Source organism: Patella vulgata, chromosome 8, assembly GCF_932274485.2.
Source record: "Patella vulgata chromosome 8, xgPatVulg1.2, whole genome shotgun sequence".
In the NCBI taxonomy this organism is placed as follows: domain Eukaryota; kingdom Metazoa; phylum Mollusca; class Gastropoda; family Patellidae; genus Patella; species Patella vulgata.
In genome coordinates this window covers 7,312,436-7,331,141 of record NC_065886.2, presented here as the reverse complement: position 1 = coordinate 7,331,141, position 18,706 = coordinate 7,312,436, and the positions used below count along the sequence as shown (strand labels likewise).

The following is an 18,706-nucleotide window of genomic DNA, read 5'->3' as shown; positions in this document are numbered from 1 at the left end:
GAACCATCAACAGGTCCATGGGCCAGTTTCATGATCTTACAGAGAAAGACGCATACCCGTTCCGAGAGATTAGACCAAACTCTAGATTGCCTCGGTGGAGTTAAATGGTTTTCGACCCTTGAAGGTTGAAGTTAAAGACGAAGATAAACCAAAGATTGCATTTACCACATAGTATGGATTATTTCAGTTCCTAGTAATGCTGTTTGGATTGTGCAATGCCCCTCGCACATTCGAACGGTTAATAGTAAATCTTAGCTGGTATATAGTGGGAAGTTTGTCTAGTTTATCCCGAGGACTGAACATTGGTGAGCATGCGTATGTCAGACTAAAATATAAAGTTTCAAATTTAATGTGAAACATTTTGTGAATGAGGGGATGAGACCAATTGATTTTCCCCTGTTCTTCGTCCAGCTCTTGCAAAATGTGGGCGTATCTTACATGGCAACCGCTTGTTTTCTTTCTCAATAGTTAGTCGCTTACATTATTATTTTACCAGATTTGTAACGGAAAGAATGACAGTGATCCGGTTATTGGCAAGTATTGCGGTGACACTATACCACCACCCATAGTTTCTACGTCCAACTTCTTGTATATTACATTCCACACAGACTCAAGTCAAACAAGAACAGGTTTTAACGCTACATACAGTCAAATAGAGCGTAAGTTGGTAATTTGTATACTTACACAATCGAGAGTATGATCAAATAGAACGTAAGTTTGTAATTTGTATACTTGCACAGGTTTTAACGCTACATACAGTCAAATAGAGCGTAAGTTGTTATTTGTAAACTTGAGAGTATATTGTGGTCACCTCTGTCCGTTCACAATTACTTTAAATTTCTTACATATACTGAGCGCCATGGAAAACGCATCACTTTTTTTCCCCAAATATTTTATTACTAGGTGGTTGTATGTATAATATTATGCAATACTATGAACTATTGTTTCACACAATGCTCTCAAACGCAAAAAATATCGGCCCGTGTGCACAAAAAAAGAAATTGCACGAGATGCACATGAAAAACCCAATATTCACGTGCAGCATTGTGTGTGAGCCCTTTAAAAGCATGTTTTCAACTTAATGTGCAGTACATGAACTGTGAAACGTCAATCTGTCGTAATTTGTTGTTGGACGTGTGAAGGAATCGAGCTAGAGATGCCGAGACTTACTGAAAATCAACGGAATGAAGCCATGGGAATGTCCAGGGCTGGCATGTCTACACGTTCTATTGCCAGACACTTCAATTGTCATCAGTCCTCTCCGTCTTCATTAGCCCTGTATAGGAGCAGAATAGTAGGACGTTAAACCCCATTTCATTTCATTTCATCAGTCCTCTATTGTAAGGTTGGTGGAACGTGTTCGAGTTACTGGATCAACACGTGACCGTCAACGTCCTGGTCAACAACGCGTTACAACCCAGACTCAAGACCGCTACATCCGGGTCACTCATCTGCGTGACAGATTCCGCCCAGCGGTCGTCGGAAGACAAGGACCAGTAAGTGCCAACACCGCAAGACGTCGTCTAAGAGAAGTAGGACTCCGTGCACGACGACCTTATGTTGGAGCTTTCCTCAGGGATCATCACCGTCAGCGGCGTTTGATATGGGCTCAAGGACACCAGACATGGAGAAGAGTAGACTGGGAAAGTGTGCTCTTCAATGATGAGAGTCGCTTTCATCCTTATCACGCTGATGGCCGTCAATGTGTGTGGAGACGTCTTGGGGAACGTCTTGCAGACTGCTGCGTCTTCGAAACGAATCGATGGGTTGGGGGAAGTTTAATTGTTTTGTGGAGGCTTCACATTTCATCACCGGACCGATAGAACATGTCTGGGATGAGATTGGACGCCGCCTGTATCGGAGACCACAGATGCACACCATTGCTGCTTTATAAGCTGCGCTTGTCCAAGAATGGAACAATTTTCCCCAGGCCTTCTTTCAAACATTGGTAAGTTCCATGCGACTTCGCTGCACAACGTGCGTAAGAGCCCGTGGAGGACACAAGCGCTACTGACATCTGTGTAGTACTTTTGGTTTTGACCCCTCTGACTTTGTACCGTTGATTACAGATTAAACATACCGTTGATTACAGATTAAACATCCATAAGTGTACAAATGTGTTGTTATTGATGTGTTCCCATTTGAATGTGGTTCACAATAAGAAGCAAAATAAATAAGATATGTTTACAGGATCATTTTGTTATACGAAAAACTAAGTGATGCGTTTTCAATGGCGCTCAGTATATCAAAGCATTTGATAAACATTTTTTTCAAGCTTGATTTCTTTGTTTGGCAGGACCTATCGAGACACGCATTGAATGCTACATATCACGTGATGCATGCCGTCGTACAGGGGCAAAGAGTTGGGGAGCATACGCGTGACCAGTAACCGATGGGCAATAGTGGAGAATATTTCCTTTAAGCAAGGCATGTCATCGCGCCAAATGGCCTAGTTTCGATCCCAACAATATACACACCAATTGTTGGTCGCCTCTCCAACTTCGTGAATTTCCTCCGAGTCTTCCGATTTCTTCCGACTGCTAAAGTAGTTATTGAAATACAGAGAGGGAGAGAAAAATGGGTTTTAACGTCCACTCGACACAAACTAGGTCATTTCGGGACTAACGTATGGTTCAATTTTATTTCCATAATTCGCTTGCGCGTAGGGGTCTTTAGCAGTGGGAGGAAACCGGAGGACCCGGAGAAAACCCACGAGGTTGGACAGGCGACCCTACTCCTTGTCACGTACAACCGGGGAATCGAAACCACGCCAGTTGACTCAATGACAGACTTTATGACACAGCGCGCACATGCTAACCATTCAGCCATCCACCCCCCCCCCCCCTATTGAAATACAACTGTGTCATATGTTACTCCCGAAATGACCTAGTTTGTGTCGAGTGGGTAGAAGACATTGTCCAAGTGGTTATTTATTACTGGCGTTAGTTCCAGATCTATTATCTGTCAAATTATTGATAAGAATTATTGCAGTTTTCTACTTATATATTGCTCAGCGGCATGCACAGAACCGTCTACAAGCCAGTATAAAGTTATAGAAGGGAGACAACTCATGTTAGCTTGTTTTGCTAATCAATTACTACCATCCCCTGGTTACATATGGCATAAGAATTGTGTATCGATCACAACAAAATCTGTATATAGAGTAAATTCAACAGAGAGATCAGATTATGGAAATTATACTTGTTCCGTGGTTGGATATGGCGGTCCATCTACACCTATACATTAGCCCAGTTCGGAGTAGAACAGTAGGACGTTAAACCCCATTTCATTCAGTTCCACATCTGTTAATCTGTCAATTTAATGATTGTACTTTTTCTACGTGTATATTTCTCAGGGCCACACATAGAGCCATCGACAAGCCCGTACAGTGTTATACAAGGGAGACAAATCAGGCTAGCTTGTTTTCCTAATCAATTAATACCATCCATTGGTTACATATGGCATAAGAATGGTGTACAAATCACAACACAATCAGTATATAGAGTAAATTCAGCAGAGAGATCGGATAGTGGAAATTATACTTGTTCCTTTGGACCTGGTACGACATCTACACCTATTCAAGTTGATGTTTTATATCCACCTACTGTATCAACACCATCAACATATCAAGTAATAGAGTCAACTGATCTAACCTTACAGTGTACAGCTACAGCTAATCCTGGTAATATCAACTATAGATGGACTGGACCTGGTAATCTGGACTATACTAGATCTAGTTTAAATATATCTAATATAGGTAAAGACAGGTCAGGTGTTTATACATGTACAGCTACTAATAATATGAAAACCTACAACCGGACCACCAGAAACAGGTAGAGGAACTAGTACAACATCAGTTAATGTATTGTATGGACCAACAGTTACTATATCACCTGATGACGTCACTATAATATTAGAAGATTTTGACCATAGATTAACTTGTACAGTTCAGTCTAATCCTACACCAACAATCTTTACATGGTATCTACCTAATGGAACTAGTATACCTGGTGATAGACAACTGGTTATATCTAAGAGAGATCAGAGTGGTATATATAGATGTGAAGCTAATACTACACTAGTACCAACTATTGGTGATCCTATAACTAGATCTAATAGTACTACTATAAATATTACTGTACTGTGTAAGTATAACTATAAATATTACTATTGTGCTATATATATGGAAGGGTATCGCTGCCAATATTAAATGCTCTGCGACAATGTCTTTTCCATTGATTATATGTAAAAAGTACAATGTACAAAGTCCTAATACTGATAATGATAAAGTCAAAATACCTCTTAGGCAAGAGTTCAATGTAAAACGTTAAATGTTACGTGTTAAATGACAAAAGTTTTGTGGGAAAATGCTTTTTTTGACGTGTCTACATTTGACATTTCTCTCATTACATTTTACATTTGCGCTCTGCCACATCCCATTTGTCCTTCACGCTTTCTACATAGCAACTTTTGCACAGCATCAACTTTCATATGCAAATGTAGGATATCACGTGACTTATTAACATATACGGAAACCCGGCACACTATAAACCAGCACACTATAAGGATATTCACCGCACGATAACATTTACTGCACGAGTTGAGTAGCCTACTTTGATCCATTAAAAAACAACAATATATAAGCATTGTGCCCAACAAATAAATAATATATTTAAAGAGAGGAATGACTATAGTATGGACATAAGAGAATTTTTGATTAAGCCCCGTATCTTTAATTTAGTTTAGCCCCCCCACCCTTCCTTCACTTCAATTTTAACTTTAATCTTATTTTGTAACGTTAAGCAAATATGAATGTGCCAGATAATCATTTGCATATTTGAAAAGAGCAATCAGTGATACGTAACATGGTATCTGTAATTTCGTATTTAGACCAAATATTTTTACTTGAATACCCCTTTAATACTTTTTATTGTGTGCTAGGCTGATTTCCTATTAGTGTCGTGAATATCCTTGTTCTGGCTTATAGTGTGCCAGGTTTCCGTATATGCTAATAAGTCACGTGATATCCTACATTTGCATATGAAAGTTGATGATGTGCGAAACATGCTATGTTGAATGCGTGAAGGACAAATGGGATGTGGCAAAGGGCAAATGTAAAATGTAATGAGAGAAATGTAAAATGCACTCGTCAAAGAAAGCATTTTCCGACAAAACATTTGTCATTTAACACTTAACATTTGACGTTTTACATTTAAATCTTGCTTTAGAGGTAATTCTGACTTGATCATTGCCGGTATTAGGCCTTTGTACATTGTACTTTTTACATATAATCAATGGAAAAGACATATTGGCAGCGATACCCTTCCATATATATCTGATAGTACAACTATAAATATTACTGTATTGTGTATATATGATAGCACTACTATAAATATTACTGTATTGTGTAAGTATAACCATGTACGATCATCATTAACAAGCTTTATCAAGCGAAATTACTATTCCGGTAAAAAATGTTGGGGTCCCAAATAATGTTGGTCAAATGGCAAAATTTACCCCGAGAGTGGGGTAAGTTGTTCCACCGTATGAGGTAATTTGACCAATGTCACCAAGACGTATTGATATAAAAAAATTATTTCACAAAATTATAAATGTTTATTCAAGTTGTTGTTCCAGTTGGTTAAAGGACATTAAAATGATATATTGTACCATTCACATGCAACTTGCTCATGCATTAAGGACCCCTACACAAAATGGTTGACGAGGCAATGGATTCAGTAGCGCTGAATTGTCGTTTATCAGAGTATTGAAAATCTTAAAAATAAACGCATCGTTATAGGCTTAATAAGCGTTTTATATATATCTACTGAATACAAGGTACCATAATAACATCAGATAAAATCAACCGGGTAAGTTCAACTTCCCCCTTCGAAAATTGCACAACTTTCCCCGAGGTGAATTTTACAATTAAGGAGACCTCAGCATTTTCACACTTCAAAACAAAACATGCTAGAATTACAACCATACATAGTGGTTATCATTTGCCAATTAGTCTTTCAAGGAAGTCAACTCGGTTAATGAAATAGAAAACAAGAAATCCGCTTTGGGGTTAAAAATTAGGATTTTCGTACGTAGCTCCTTTGTTCTTGATGAAATTGACTTGTCCCTTACACCAATAACTATCATTTACTACTATTGAATAGATGGTCCCACCATTCGTGTACCTTTACTTATACAGGCTTGGGAGGGCGTGGCTTAACTGAAACCCCGAAGATTCACTTACCCCCCTTCTACCCTAGCTGTGCACATGGTAACTGTATCATCTAACTAGCCGTTATATCTTTTTTCTTTATTTGTTAGTCGGTCCCATGGTAACTGTATCAGTTGATTCTGTAACTAAAACAGAGAATGATGACCTTCAGTTGATCTGTACCGTTGAATCAAATCCACCACCAACAACGTTTAAATGGTATAAACCAGACGGTAGTAGTGTTGATGTATCTTCTAATGGACGACTTGATATAACTAGAATTACCAGGAATCAGGGTGGTATATATAGATGTGAAGCTACTACTACTCTAGTACCAACTGATGGTAGTCCTATAACTAGATCTCATAATAAAACTATAGATATTACTGTACTGTGTAAGTATAAATAGATCTCACAATAAAACTATATATATTCCTGTACTGTGTAAGTGTACCTAGATCTGATAGTACTACCATATATTACTGTACTGTGTAAGTATACCTAGTGTACCTAGATCTGATAGTACTACCATATATTACTGTACTGTGTAAGTATAACTATATCTGATAGCACTACTATTACTATTACTGTAACAATGAATCTCGAAATGAAGATATCAATGTTTGTTTTATTTACAGTAGTGACTTCGCCATCATCAGCACTAACAACAGGTTTAATAGCTGGAGTTGTTGTAGCCGTTTTGATTATTATTATTATTATTACCGGAGTAGTTGTACTGGTACGCAAGTTGAGGAAAAGAGCGAATGACGAAGGTTTGTTTTATTTAACGTTAAAGAAGTGCAGGGTAAGGACCCATTGCATTATAGAGGTCTAGGTTTGGATGTAGTGATGGTAGTATTCAGATGTATGAAAGTGGGTTACGGGTCAGTTTTATTAAAGGCTCAATACCACTCTTGTTGTAACTGAATAATATGTCCCAATCTTCATTCTGGTCAAAAAAATGTACTATTTTACAATATTCCAATTAATTGATGATACAAATTTCATCTTAACACACCTAATTTAAAAAATTGGAAAAATTCAACTTAATGATTTGAAAAGCCTAACGTAAACCTTTTCAAATGTGACTTGGATTTAAAAATATTTTCGAACCCTCTGGTCAAGTAAAATAGGATGTAATGGATAATTTACACAACAGGTAGGACACTAACACATCTAGTACTTAGAATAAGGCTATTTTTTATTTTCTGGAGCTGTCAAGCCAGCAAGAGTGTTATTGTCCCTTTAAAGGGGTTAGGAATCAGTTTTATTAAAGGGAGAGGGGTAGCAATCAGTTATATTAAATGGGGGTAGGAATCAGTTATATTAAAGGGGGGTAGAAATCAGTTTTATTAAAGGGGGTAGGAATCAGTTATATTAAAGGGGGATAGGAATCAGTTTTACTAAAGGGGGTAGGAATCAGTTTTATTAAAGTGGGGTAGGAATCAGTTTTATTAAAGTGGGGTAGGAATCAGTTTTATTTAAGATGGGGAGGAGGGGGGTAGGAATCTGTTTTATTAGAGTGGGGTATGAATCAGTTTTATTAAAGTGGAGGGGGGGGGTAGGAATCAGTTTTATTAAAGTGGGGTAGAAATCAGTTTTATTTAAAGGGAGGGGGTAGCAATCTGTTTAATTAAAGGGAGGGTAGGGACCAGTTATATTAAAAGGGGGTAGGAATCAGTTTTATTAAAAGGGGATAGGAATAAGTTTTATTAAAGTGGGGTAGGAATCAGTTTTATTAATTTTGGTAGGAATCGGTTTTATAAAAGGGGCTAGCAATCGAATGTATTAAGTGAGGATAGGGATCAGTTGTATTTAAAGGAGATAATGCTCAGATGTATTACAGAAAAGCCATAATCGTTATGCTGGATGATATTTAGAAACTGAAAATGGATCAGTGTAACCAACAACCAAGTTACACGACTCGCCAGCCGTAGATCACTGATGATACCTACATACACATTCCCTTGCAATCAGGAGTCACGGTAGCCCAGTAAGTAAGACGCGGGACGGTTAACCGACTGGCTCTTCCCTCTGTCAGTAGTATGCAGGGAACTCGTGTACATATTGACGTGGAGTTGGAATTTGATGAAGAGTTATCTGATCAAAATGAACTGCATGGCGTTTTACCGTCTTCATTATCCCATATATTATATATTGTAGGGGAATCATCAACATACGCCGGTTTAGATATGGGTACAAGAACAGCTACTAGTGTAAATGATCCAACCTACCAAAGTTTACAACATTTTAACCTTGTACCATCATCTTCAGCTGATATCCCAAGTTTAGAACACTATGATAATCAGCCACCATCTTGTTCAGAAGCCCAATCTGGTGGACCTGGAATCTATGAAAATCTGACATCATTTGGAAATAGCCAGAGCCATTTAAACCGAGAAGAGCCAAGGGCTGCAATAGATAACAATACCGTTGGCAGTAAGTTCACGAATTCGTGTCCTTTGAGTTCTATCCTGTTCCGTATTCCTTTAATGACGAGTTAGAACTTTTGGGGTACTCACCGGTTGGTACAAAATAAATTTTAAATGTACAATTACATCGGACATGTTCAAAATTAAATGTTGTGCAAAATTCGCGGAAACACACTGTTGATAAATACTTTACTCTAAGGTGGGAGATAGGTAGCTCAGTGATTAGGAGGCCCAGTGTTCGATCTCTGCGTTTGCCATGACTTTTCCAACGTGGTTCCACCTGGTCAGTGGTGTAGGACGGGGATCTGGCAGGGAACAACGTATAGTCGTTCAGATAGGAACCTGAGATCCCGTGTTCTCAATGACGTGCACGTAAAATAACAACTGGAATTCGAAATAAGAGTAGACCACAGCACCGCTGTCCGGGTGAAATTTTCCCCATGCCCTTCTTCATTAGCCCAGTAGGAGCAGAAAAGTAGGGCGTTAAACAACATTTCTTTTCTGTAAGTTGGTCAGCGTTTGATTTTGTTTTATATAGTTTACATGTCATATTGATGACGGTTTTTCAAAACGGACAAGTACCGGATTTTTTGCTTAGCAGTAACTTAGTTCGGTTTATTTTTTCAGATATTGAAAATCTGTACGAAAACATACAGATGACCAATTCTTGAGCTTTGGCTTGACCCAGAAAGAAATGCAATCCAACTCTACTTGCTAGGCTGCAAATTACATAGGAGTCAGTGTGGATTGTGACGGTACGACGATTCTCCCAGGGAATGCTTGTAGAATATATTTTCATAATTTTCATTCATAAATTTTAATCATTTTATTACATACTGAATATTGTCATAGTTTCTATTGATTATCTCTTGGGGGTTGGATGGCAGAATTGTAAGCACGTGCGCGCTATATCATAAGGCCTGTCATTGAGTCAACTGGCCTGGTTTCGAATCCCCGGTTGTACGTGACAAGGAGTAGGGTTGCCTGCCCAACCTACGCTAAAGACCCCTACGCACAAGAAAATTCTAGAAATAAAACTGAAACATATGTTAGTCCCGAAATGACCTAGATTGTGTCGAGTGGACGTTAAACCCGCTCTCTCTGTCACTCTCTCTCTCTCTCTCTCTCTCAACGCGATAGGTTTCATAAAAATATGTTACATGTCACGTCACACTCACTTGTTTTGTCTGTCTGACTGATAAATTTCAAAACAATATGTTACACGTCACAATAACTTGTTTTGTCTGCAGGACTGATAAATTTCAAATCAAAATGTTGCACACGATGCAGTGGCTTTTTATAAACATAAACAATGTCTTGGATATCAAACACACAGTATTCCAGGTTCTTCTAGCCCAACACGTGAGTTATGTTATGATTTTATTTTCGTTAAACATACATTATGCAAGAGCTAAATCTGTCTATTTCAGGTCTTTCTTTAGGCCAGAAATGTTATCTAAATTATTAATTAGACATTAATTAACCTATCCAGGCCATAATCAACTCTAGATGGCAGGGCTAGCCTGCGATCTTTAGTGGATTGTAAGCCGATTTACGGCATAACTTTCCTTCTCTATTAAACGATTAAATGGATAATCGAGACTATGCTGTTTATCGTACTGACTTTCGTAATGATGACCGAGGCTTATGGGAATTTCAGTCGCTTAGTTCTGGGTTCATAGTGGTTCAATTTGAATGAAATTTACACCAAATTGCCTTTGCATTATCTAGTTTTTAACTATTATAGTGAGAACTGCCAACTCGTTACCGAATCTCCCATAATGTATCTTTAAGGTTGGGTGATCCAATTGTCTAACCTGTGGTCTTAAGAGAAAAGGTCTGTCTAACCTCGTACGTTTGCCCAACACCCTCTCCCTCCCTCCCCCTGTCACTGCTATTGTATTAGTGAAATAGCTTTGTAACATAGATTTCGACCGATCAAGATTATATCAGGACGGGACAGTCGGTAATACACATAGGTTTCGACCGATCAAGCTTCTGTTAGGGCGGAAACCTTTTACTCTATACTACCCAATACCACTACCCGTACTAACTCAATATTGTGAAAATCTAACAGTATATTTTAATTTTATATATATAAAAAGCAAATTGGGTTAATTTGTGAAAAACTTTAATAAAAAAATGTACAGCAAAAATGATGGCCAATGTCTCAATGTTCCAGTTACTACCCTTGATCACCGGATACTAACTAATATTAACCCAAACTATCAGGAATCAATACAGATATTTGGTCATATTTGGCTGGACTTTCAGACGCTTGGCATACAGGGTACTGATACTATAAATAGATTTTTCCAGTTTTACGTAAAAAAATGTTGCTTTTCCGCTAATAAATTCATTTTTTTTTTTAAATATATATAAAATTGAAGTATTATGCTAGTTGTTCACAATAATACCGTAGTATGTGGTGGAATTTGGTAATATTTAATTGGTAGTGGGTAAATCGTTCTACCGCTTCTATCATATCGTTAGATTAAAAAAGCCAAACGCCCTTTGCCCTACCCCTAACCCAAGTCAAACAGGAAACCTGTAATAGATAAAGAATTGATGAATGATAATATTTTATTTTTGATTGACTGTAGAGAAGACTTTTTAATCAATAGGATAATGAATAATAATAAAATATTAAGAATGAAAAGCGTTTGCTTAGCAGTTAAAGAGTTTTTGGATACAATCGACTACGAACCTACGCCTATAGTAAGAAAACAAAGCGTGTTTGATATTATTAATAACAACTGTATAAATATATATAAAAAATCACTAGATAAGATTAAAGCAAAAGACATTTATTCAATACGAGTAGATTCTAAATACAGTAAACCATTAGCAATAAGTAAATGGGAAGAAGAGAATAGTTTTATACTTGAAGAACGTGAAACCTCATGTATATTCAATTTGGTCTATAAAACGAGCACTGATACTAGATTACAAAATTTTCAATTTAAATACCTCCATAAAATTATATATACAAACGACCGTTTATTTAAAGTCCAATTAAAGGAGTCTTCATTGTGCGATTTTTGTTATTCAAATATAGAAACCCCGGAACACCTTTTTATATACTGCAATTACGCCCAGGTAATATGGAATGATTTACATGAAATCTTCTCAACTAATGACATTTCATTACAATTACAACTTACGAACATTCATTTCGGTTTTCTGAAAGAAACAGTTTTTAAATCATATCGTGAATTCTTATTTGTAATTCATTTAATATTTTTAACAAAATACTACCTCTACAAATCGAAAATAGAAAATATCAGACCGACAATTATTAATTATCGAAACTACCTAAAAGGTAAACAACAGATAGAAAATGAATTAAACGAAACCGTAGAAAATAAATGGGATTATACCATATGAATATTATGCATACCTCTAGTATTCCATTCCTAGTATTCCAACCCCTTAATACCTGTAGCTATCTCTGTATTTTTTTGTTTTTTTGTTTAGTTTTTTTATTAGATTTTATTTTCTTTGTGAATATATTTGTTCTACTCAATGTAATATAGTATAGCCTTCAACATTAAACCGACGCTATCTGTATGATGCTACACACTGTGATTGTAATATGTGAACTATGTACTATGCTGTTATTGATTATTTGAAATAAAGATTTAAAAAAAAAAAAAAAAAAAAAAAAAAAAGTCAGACAGGAAAGACGTAAGACGAGTCTGACGTATTAAAACAGACTGTCCAGTCTATTGACACGCCGAGCACTGTGGGACAGCTCCTTCAACTTCCAGCGCATATTAAAAGATTGTGGGTCTCCTGAATAATGTAGCAGACTGACACTGTCTGTTAAGGGACAACCAATACAACTATTTCAAATAATTACTATTTTATTTTAACCTGTTTTGACAATCTAAATATCTAAAATAAAATACATATACATGTACAATGAAATACAACACAGTTTAAATAAATTAAAATATTTACATACTATTTGTGAAACCCGTACCAAAGATGTTTTTGCTATATTTATACTGCAAGACAACCAACAGATAGCCTTAATTGTTGTTGCGATAGTCCTACTGCAATAACTATTGGCTTGATAACTCTACTGCAATGTGACCAGGTAGTGCTATGAGATAATTTACTGGGCGGATCGAGTCTCGCTTGTACTGAACTGTCACTACACCTGGTTACCCAGTCACAGTTTTCTCAAATGCCCAAGAATATTTGATTAAAATACTTTTTATTGCTTGTGTTTCTGCCATAACTTTATAAACAAACAAAAAATATCAATATAAAATCTTTAGATAGAAATTTTATATAAAATGCAAAATTTTTGTATCTTTTATAGAACTGAACATTTTTTTTTACATTCCTAATATATGTTTTCACCGAAATAACATAAAACGAAAGTAAAAACAAATTGTGTTTTTTTCTAAGTAATTTTAATGTATATTTTTTGATCAGTGATCGTTTTTATTTTAAATTAATCAGGGGTCTTTAGCAGTGGGTGGAAACCGGAGAATTAAACTCCATTTCATTAATAAAATAAATCAGCAGAAAGCTAGGGAATTAAACTCCATTTCATTAATAAAATTACCAGGTGTGGATTATATACAAACTAGAACACAAATAAACAGCGAGATTCACCTGAAAGCACGTGCCAAGAACGATAACCCGTAATAACTTGTTGAATATCACACATATTTTAAGGTTAAACCTTGACACTAATATTGGCCAATTCACTGTCAATCTTAATTTTAAATATTATAAATATTGGTGATCGGCACATTAAAGATGCGTAATGTAAGAGCTACATCTGCCTTTTGCACGTGTATTCTGGATTCAAATGTTATATAATTATTTTTTAGACAATTATAATCAATTATCAGGACCATCGGTGGTCGAGATAATCATTGGATTAGAACAACCGTGCCATTTAATAACGTTAAAATTAAATGGATAATCGAGACTTTGTTTATAATCGTAGCAATGGTACTAGACAATCTAGATTATTTAGTCTTAATATTATCAAAACTTCAAACATTCATTACTTTATTCCAATTAAAAATAAATTGGCTGCAATTTTCAATATATTCATTTGATCTATTTTAGAGCTATTATAGCAAGAACTATCAGCTCTTTATCTAAATCTTACATGATGCATCTTTATCGGAGAATAACCTTAACCTTTAATGTATGCTCCATAAAATACTGGCAGTTTAGTATCTTCTCTGTTAATGCGTAAAATGCGACATTCACAGCGCATTGGTTTCTTAAGTTACGGTATTTGTTCATTATTTACAGATCGTTCAAATAAAAATGGACGGACTATTGGTGTTATAAGACAAAATGCATGCACATGAAATGATATGAGAGGTATATCACGCTTATTCTTAAATTACAAATAAATTAAAATCGTATATTGAATGCCATCTTATTATTACACAATAAATTAAAAACGTATATCAAATCATTATGTACAATCTTATTAAAACACAAATCATATTTCGTTTCGCTTTATATAGTTCAAAATTTCTTTTTAATTGTATAATAAAAAAACGAAACGAAATATAGCTCCTATTTTGTTTCCCATTTTGTATCTCAAATTACGTTTTGTTTGAAAAAAAAACCGACTAGAAATATAAATCTGTATTTTAATCAGATTTGCTTACGTTCCAATGTCCTGAAATTAATAATAATAAATACACAATCAAACGTAAAGTATTGATGATATGTCTGATATCATTAAACTGGAACCCTAATAATTATTTACCCTAGAGTAGATAAAACTCGGGGTATATTTGGTGGTCCAGTAAAAAAAGGAGTACTATGTTACTATGTACAACTTGAGTATAAGACTAGAAAAGCCAACAGACGCTTGCAACGTGGAAATCTCTATGAAAAATACCATACATTAAGTTGTGACTAAGTATACAGGCTAAAGTATATTACAGCCATTTTCAGAAGCGATATTGTCAAATAACTGGTCTGAAACCGATGCTCTAATTCAGGGGATATAACTCGTCTGAAACAGATTCTCTCAGGTGATGATATTTTCCATGTTGCCACGCCTGTGGAGAAGCCTAATCGAAAACGTCACTCCGTGCCCTATGCATTCCCACTTAAATTACAAGATGTCATTTCAATAATTTAAAATACAAGATGAGTTAAAAATAGTCTTGTGTCGGGTAGAAATTTTAGAGTTTGCGTCTTTAGATCCTAAATTCTACAGCACGACCAGATGCTTCTACTGCTATAGTCTTCCACAACCTTCAGTTTACGAGTGTAGGTCTCCCTTCTTTCATCTAATCACAATGTCTAGGTTTTCAACTCATATAAGTCCCGGTACTAGCTGACAAGCTAGGTAGTATAAATGAACCGTATTGGCTGCTAACGAAACCACGGTTAAACACGCACTAGCTCCGTGACATCTTCGGAACGTACGATAAGAATTCACATATTCCGGATTTTTCTTCAACTCAGGGACGTTTGCGTAGCCGACGATGTCACCCACACCGGCCTCGACTTCCATCTGAAATGTTTTCAACATGGCGCTGACTATAAGTGGAGACAGAATAATGGAGTTGACGGCTGCTGACATAAAACCAGCTGACAGGGCGTAGATCTGTATAAGAAAAAAACAGGAAACATTTAAAAAAAAATATATTTGGACAGCAAAACATTATGTTGAATACAGATTCGGGGTATTATCCCTGGCAACATGGGAGCCGTGGTGGCTCAGCGTTTAAGGAGCTAGCTTGAAGGTATCAGGTTCGTTCCAGGTGTTGACCGAGAAAGTTCCTCGTGATTTCCCGGTGTGGTTTCTCGTTGTGATGCAGGACGGGGGGAGGGGGTTGACGTGGTCAGCTGTTTAGTCGTTCAGATGGGACAAAAATGCGAGGCCCCGTGTACACATTGGCATGCACGTTAAAGAACCCTTGACAGTTGGAATTCAATAAACGAGTAGGTCATATCGACGCTGCCTGGGCAAAATCTCCCTCATAGCACAATGACAATGTATGGCATATGCCCGTCTTCATTAGCCCGGTCGTAACAGTACAGCAGGACGTTAAACCCCATTGATTTCATTTCTTCAGCCTCGGCCCAGTACCACACAGACGACTTTGACTCTCAGCTATAGCTGCGCAACTACAAAGAGCTGCCACTGAATTCTTACTTAAACATAAAAATGACAAACTCACCTCGACGTATTGCGAATAACTCCACGTGTCTACTGGATGACGTAGAATATGTGTTGCCATGACAATAGCTGACGTAAGGAGACACCAGAAAAAGAACATCGGAAAGAGTCGTTTTTGAACCTGACCAAACATCCTGCGGGGTAAACTACAAAACATAGTGATACCTGAAACATGAAAATAAAAATACAGTAGATTTTTAAAATGGTCGAGTACTAAAACTAGCTCGGTAAAATAATGAACCTAAGTATAAGTTTTTATTTGGATGTCTAAAGATACCACAAAACCTACGTAGGCTACAATTTAATGCGTGGCAGATTTAACAATTAGGTATTTTCGCTTGTAGGCTTCTCGCAAAATCTACATGGTGTTGCCACTTACTATTAACATGGCGCCGTCACAACAAAACACTGATTTATTTTTAGACCGTGGGCTGGAAGGTGCATCTTCCTAAAAGAAAACTTGGGACAAGATAAAGGTGAATCTATGCTTACCAGCGACAAGAGTTACCCACAACTGGGCGCCATATTGAGCGGCGAATGTTCCAAGATGGAGTAAAGTCAGGAAGGTGGATGTAGGCTCTACGCGCCTTCTACCAGGAAACAGAATAAAACTCAGGAATATAACCATCACCATGACAGCTAAATACTGAATCTGACCAACTCTAAAATTAAAATACACAATAATTAATATAAAGTTACGAATTGGTCTATTTCTAAAACCTATCAATGAGCATAGAATTTATGTCTGATAGACATCAAAGGGCGTAATTGTGCTGGGGTTCATGAAACGTCCTTCTCGGTATTTTCTGGTGCGATTCCCCTTGTCAGTGTTGCAGGACGGATGGCTTGACAGTGACACGGTTCACATTGGCGTGCACGTAAAACAAGCGTTGGCAGCTGGAATTCCAAATAAGCCTTAGCCCTGCTTTATGGGCACAATGTCCCGGGAATAACACTTTATACCGTAGGCTACCCTCGTCTTCATTAGCCCAGTCGCCGCAGAAAAAATAGATCGTTAAACCCCATTCCTCCCCCAGTTATAAAAAACATCGTGATTTATAATTAACCCCATGTTTGTGCTAGATCACTGGACTCTTTGCATCGTTTTTAATATTGTGTCCTTGTCGTTTCACCCTGTGCTGTACAACCATATATTTAGAGTTGACGGAGCCCAGTAAGAGGCTTGTGCCAGATCGCTGGACTCTTTGTTCCTATGGAGTCCTTGTCGTCTGACTCTGTGTTATACAACTATACGTGGTGACTACTATATATTTAGTGTTGACGGAGCCCTGGAGGATGATTGTGCCAGATCGCTGGGCTAGTTATTAACCTTGGTTTCACCCCGTGTTGTATAACTATACATGGTGACAAGTAGGATAATATCAGATATAAAACTAATATAGAAGCTGATATATCAACATCTGTTAATCAAATCAATGTCACAACTATATATAATTATAGTATAATATAACCAACAACATGGCAATAAAATTATATACAATCCATAGATTATTGATCCAAGTTCTTTCATATCCTACCATAATAAACCTTAAAGTACATTTAAAATTGGAGCCACGGTGGTTAAGTGGGTAAGGCGCTGGTTCGCTAGCCTGGAGGTCAAGTGTTCGATATCCCTGCATTGACCGAGAAAGTTCATTGGGATTTTCCAACGTGGTTTCCCCTTGTCAGTGATGCAGGGCGGAGGGCCTGACAAGGACAGCTGTCTAGTCCTTGTCAGTGGTGCAGGACGAACCGCATGTACACATTGGCATACACGTAAATGTGTACACAGGACCTCGGTTTTCCATCCCATCAGAAAAACTTACATAACCATGACATATTAAAATTCGAAAATAAAATTTACAATTTAAAAGTAATTTACTCACCTTATTTTTTCCATGTTTAAAACCGCCATGATGAGTTTCAACATCAACCAATTGGTGAAATTTTTAATAAGTCTTCGTATAACAAATTGTATCGTCTGCTTCTTCTCCGCACGTGGCTGTATATTTATAGCATCACTTTTACAAGGATTCGTTTTCATTGGCTATTGATGACGACTTGCCTCCCCGTCCAGCCAATCAGATAGTGGGAAATGTGACGTAATAAAAGAAGGCAGGGTAAAAATTGAACGCAGACTCTGACGGGTATACGTGACGGATATCATGGTGTCGATTGATTCAGTTATAGTACAACTCTTTTGTAAATAGAAACACACCACCACTCGACACATTACGTGTACATCAAAGAATCATTTCACCTATATATGTGTATGATTGTCTAAACATTGAGTATGAAAGTCCATGTGTGTTGGGATGATGACATCGGGAGCCCTCGGCTATAAATGCTAGAAGCCTCTAGTGTAATCTTGTAAGATCAATATACGGTGATACATGCTGCTACAGTACTGATATTGAATTGATTAGGTACGAGGGAGTGCATGTAAATAATACAAGGGTTACTCGGAGCATGTGAACATGTTGATTTCCGCAGTCGATCTTTTGTCACCAGACCATTCCCTTTATTTAAAATAAAAAAATGTTCCAGACTGCATGCATTTAAGCATATACTTGTCGACGAGATTTTATTGTGCATCTTCAGCTGAACAATGCGGTTTGGAGATGAAATTGGGTTTTACGACCTACTTGTCTGCACCGCCCGCGATAAAAAAAAGACGGTCATACGATATGCAGTGTGCTATGAGGAAACACTTTGTCCGTGCGGGCCCCTGAACTGTGGAATAAGCTCCCACTTACTCTCAGAAGTTCTACCTCTTTATCGAGTTTTAAATCGCAATTGAAAACACTTTTATTTAAACAAGCTTTTGATTTACAGATTTATTTTTCCTTTTTTAATTTTATACAATTATTATAGATTTTT

The 18,706-nt window shown here is 37.0% G+C and overlaps 2 protein-coding genes across 2 annotated transcripts in view; one reads left to right on the top strand and one right to left on the bottom strand.

Annotated features, from left to right (window-relative positions):
* The first annotated feature begins 3,361 nt into the window (after window positions 1–3,361).
* LOC126830582 (acid-sensing ion channel 4-B) overlaps window positions 3,362–18,706 on the top strand; it is a 79,727-nt gene continuing 64,382 nt past the window's right edge. The window contains exons 1-5 of the mRNA XM_050560982.2: window positions 3,362–4,145; window positions 6,322–6,606; window positions 6,850–6,984; window positions 8,375–8,650; window positions 9,271–10,005. The gene's annotated coding sequence lies outside the window, so the exon portion shown is untranslated. The remainder of the gene's footprint in view (window positions 4,146–6,321; window positions 6,607–6,849; window positions 6,985–8,374; window positions 8,651–9,270; window positions 10,006–18,706) is intronic.
* On the bottom strand, window positions 12,492–17,803 carry LOC126829687 (transmembrane protein 205). The gene is made up of 4 exons (XM_050559778.1): window positions 17,713–17,803; window positions 16,319–16,488; window positions 15,828–15,991; window positions 12,492–15,250 (listed from the first exon to the last, which is right to left on the bottom strand). The coding sequence occupies exons 1-4, from the start codon at window positions 17,754–17,756 to the stop codon at window positions 14,957–14,959; spliced, it is 672 nt and encodes a 223-aa protein (XP_050415735.1). The 5' UTR covers window positions 17,757–17,803; the 3' UTR covers window positions 12,492–14,956.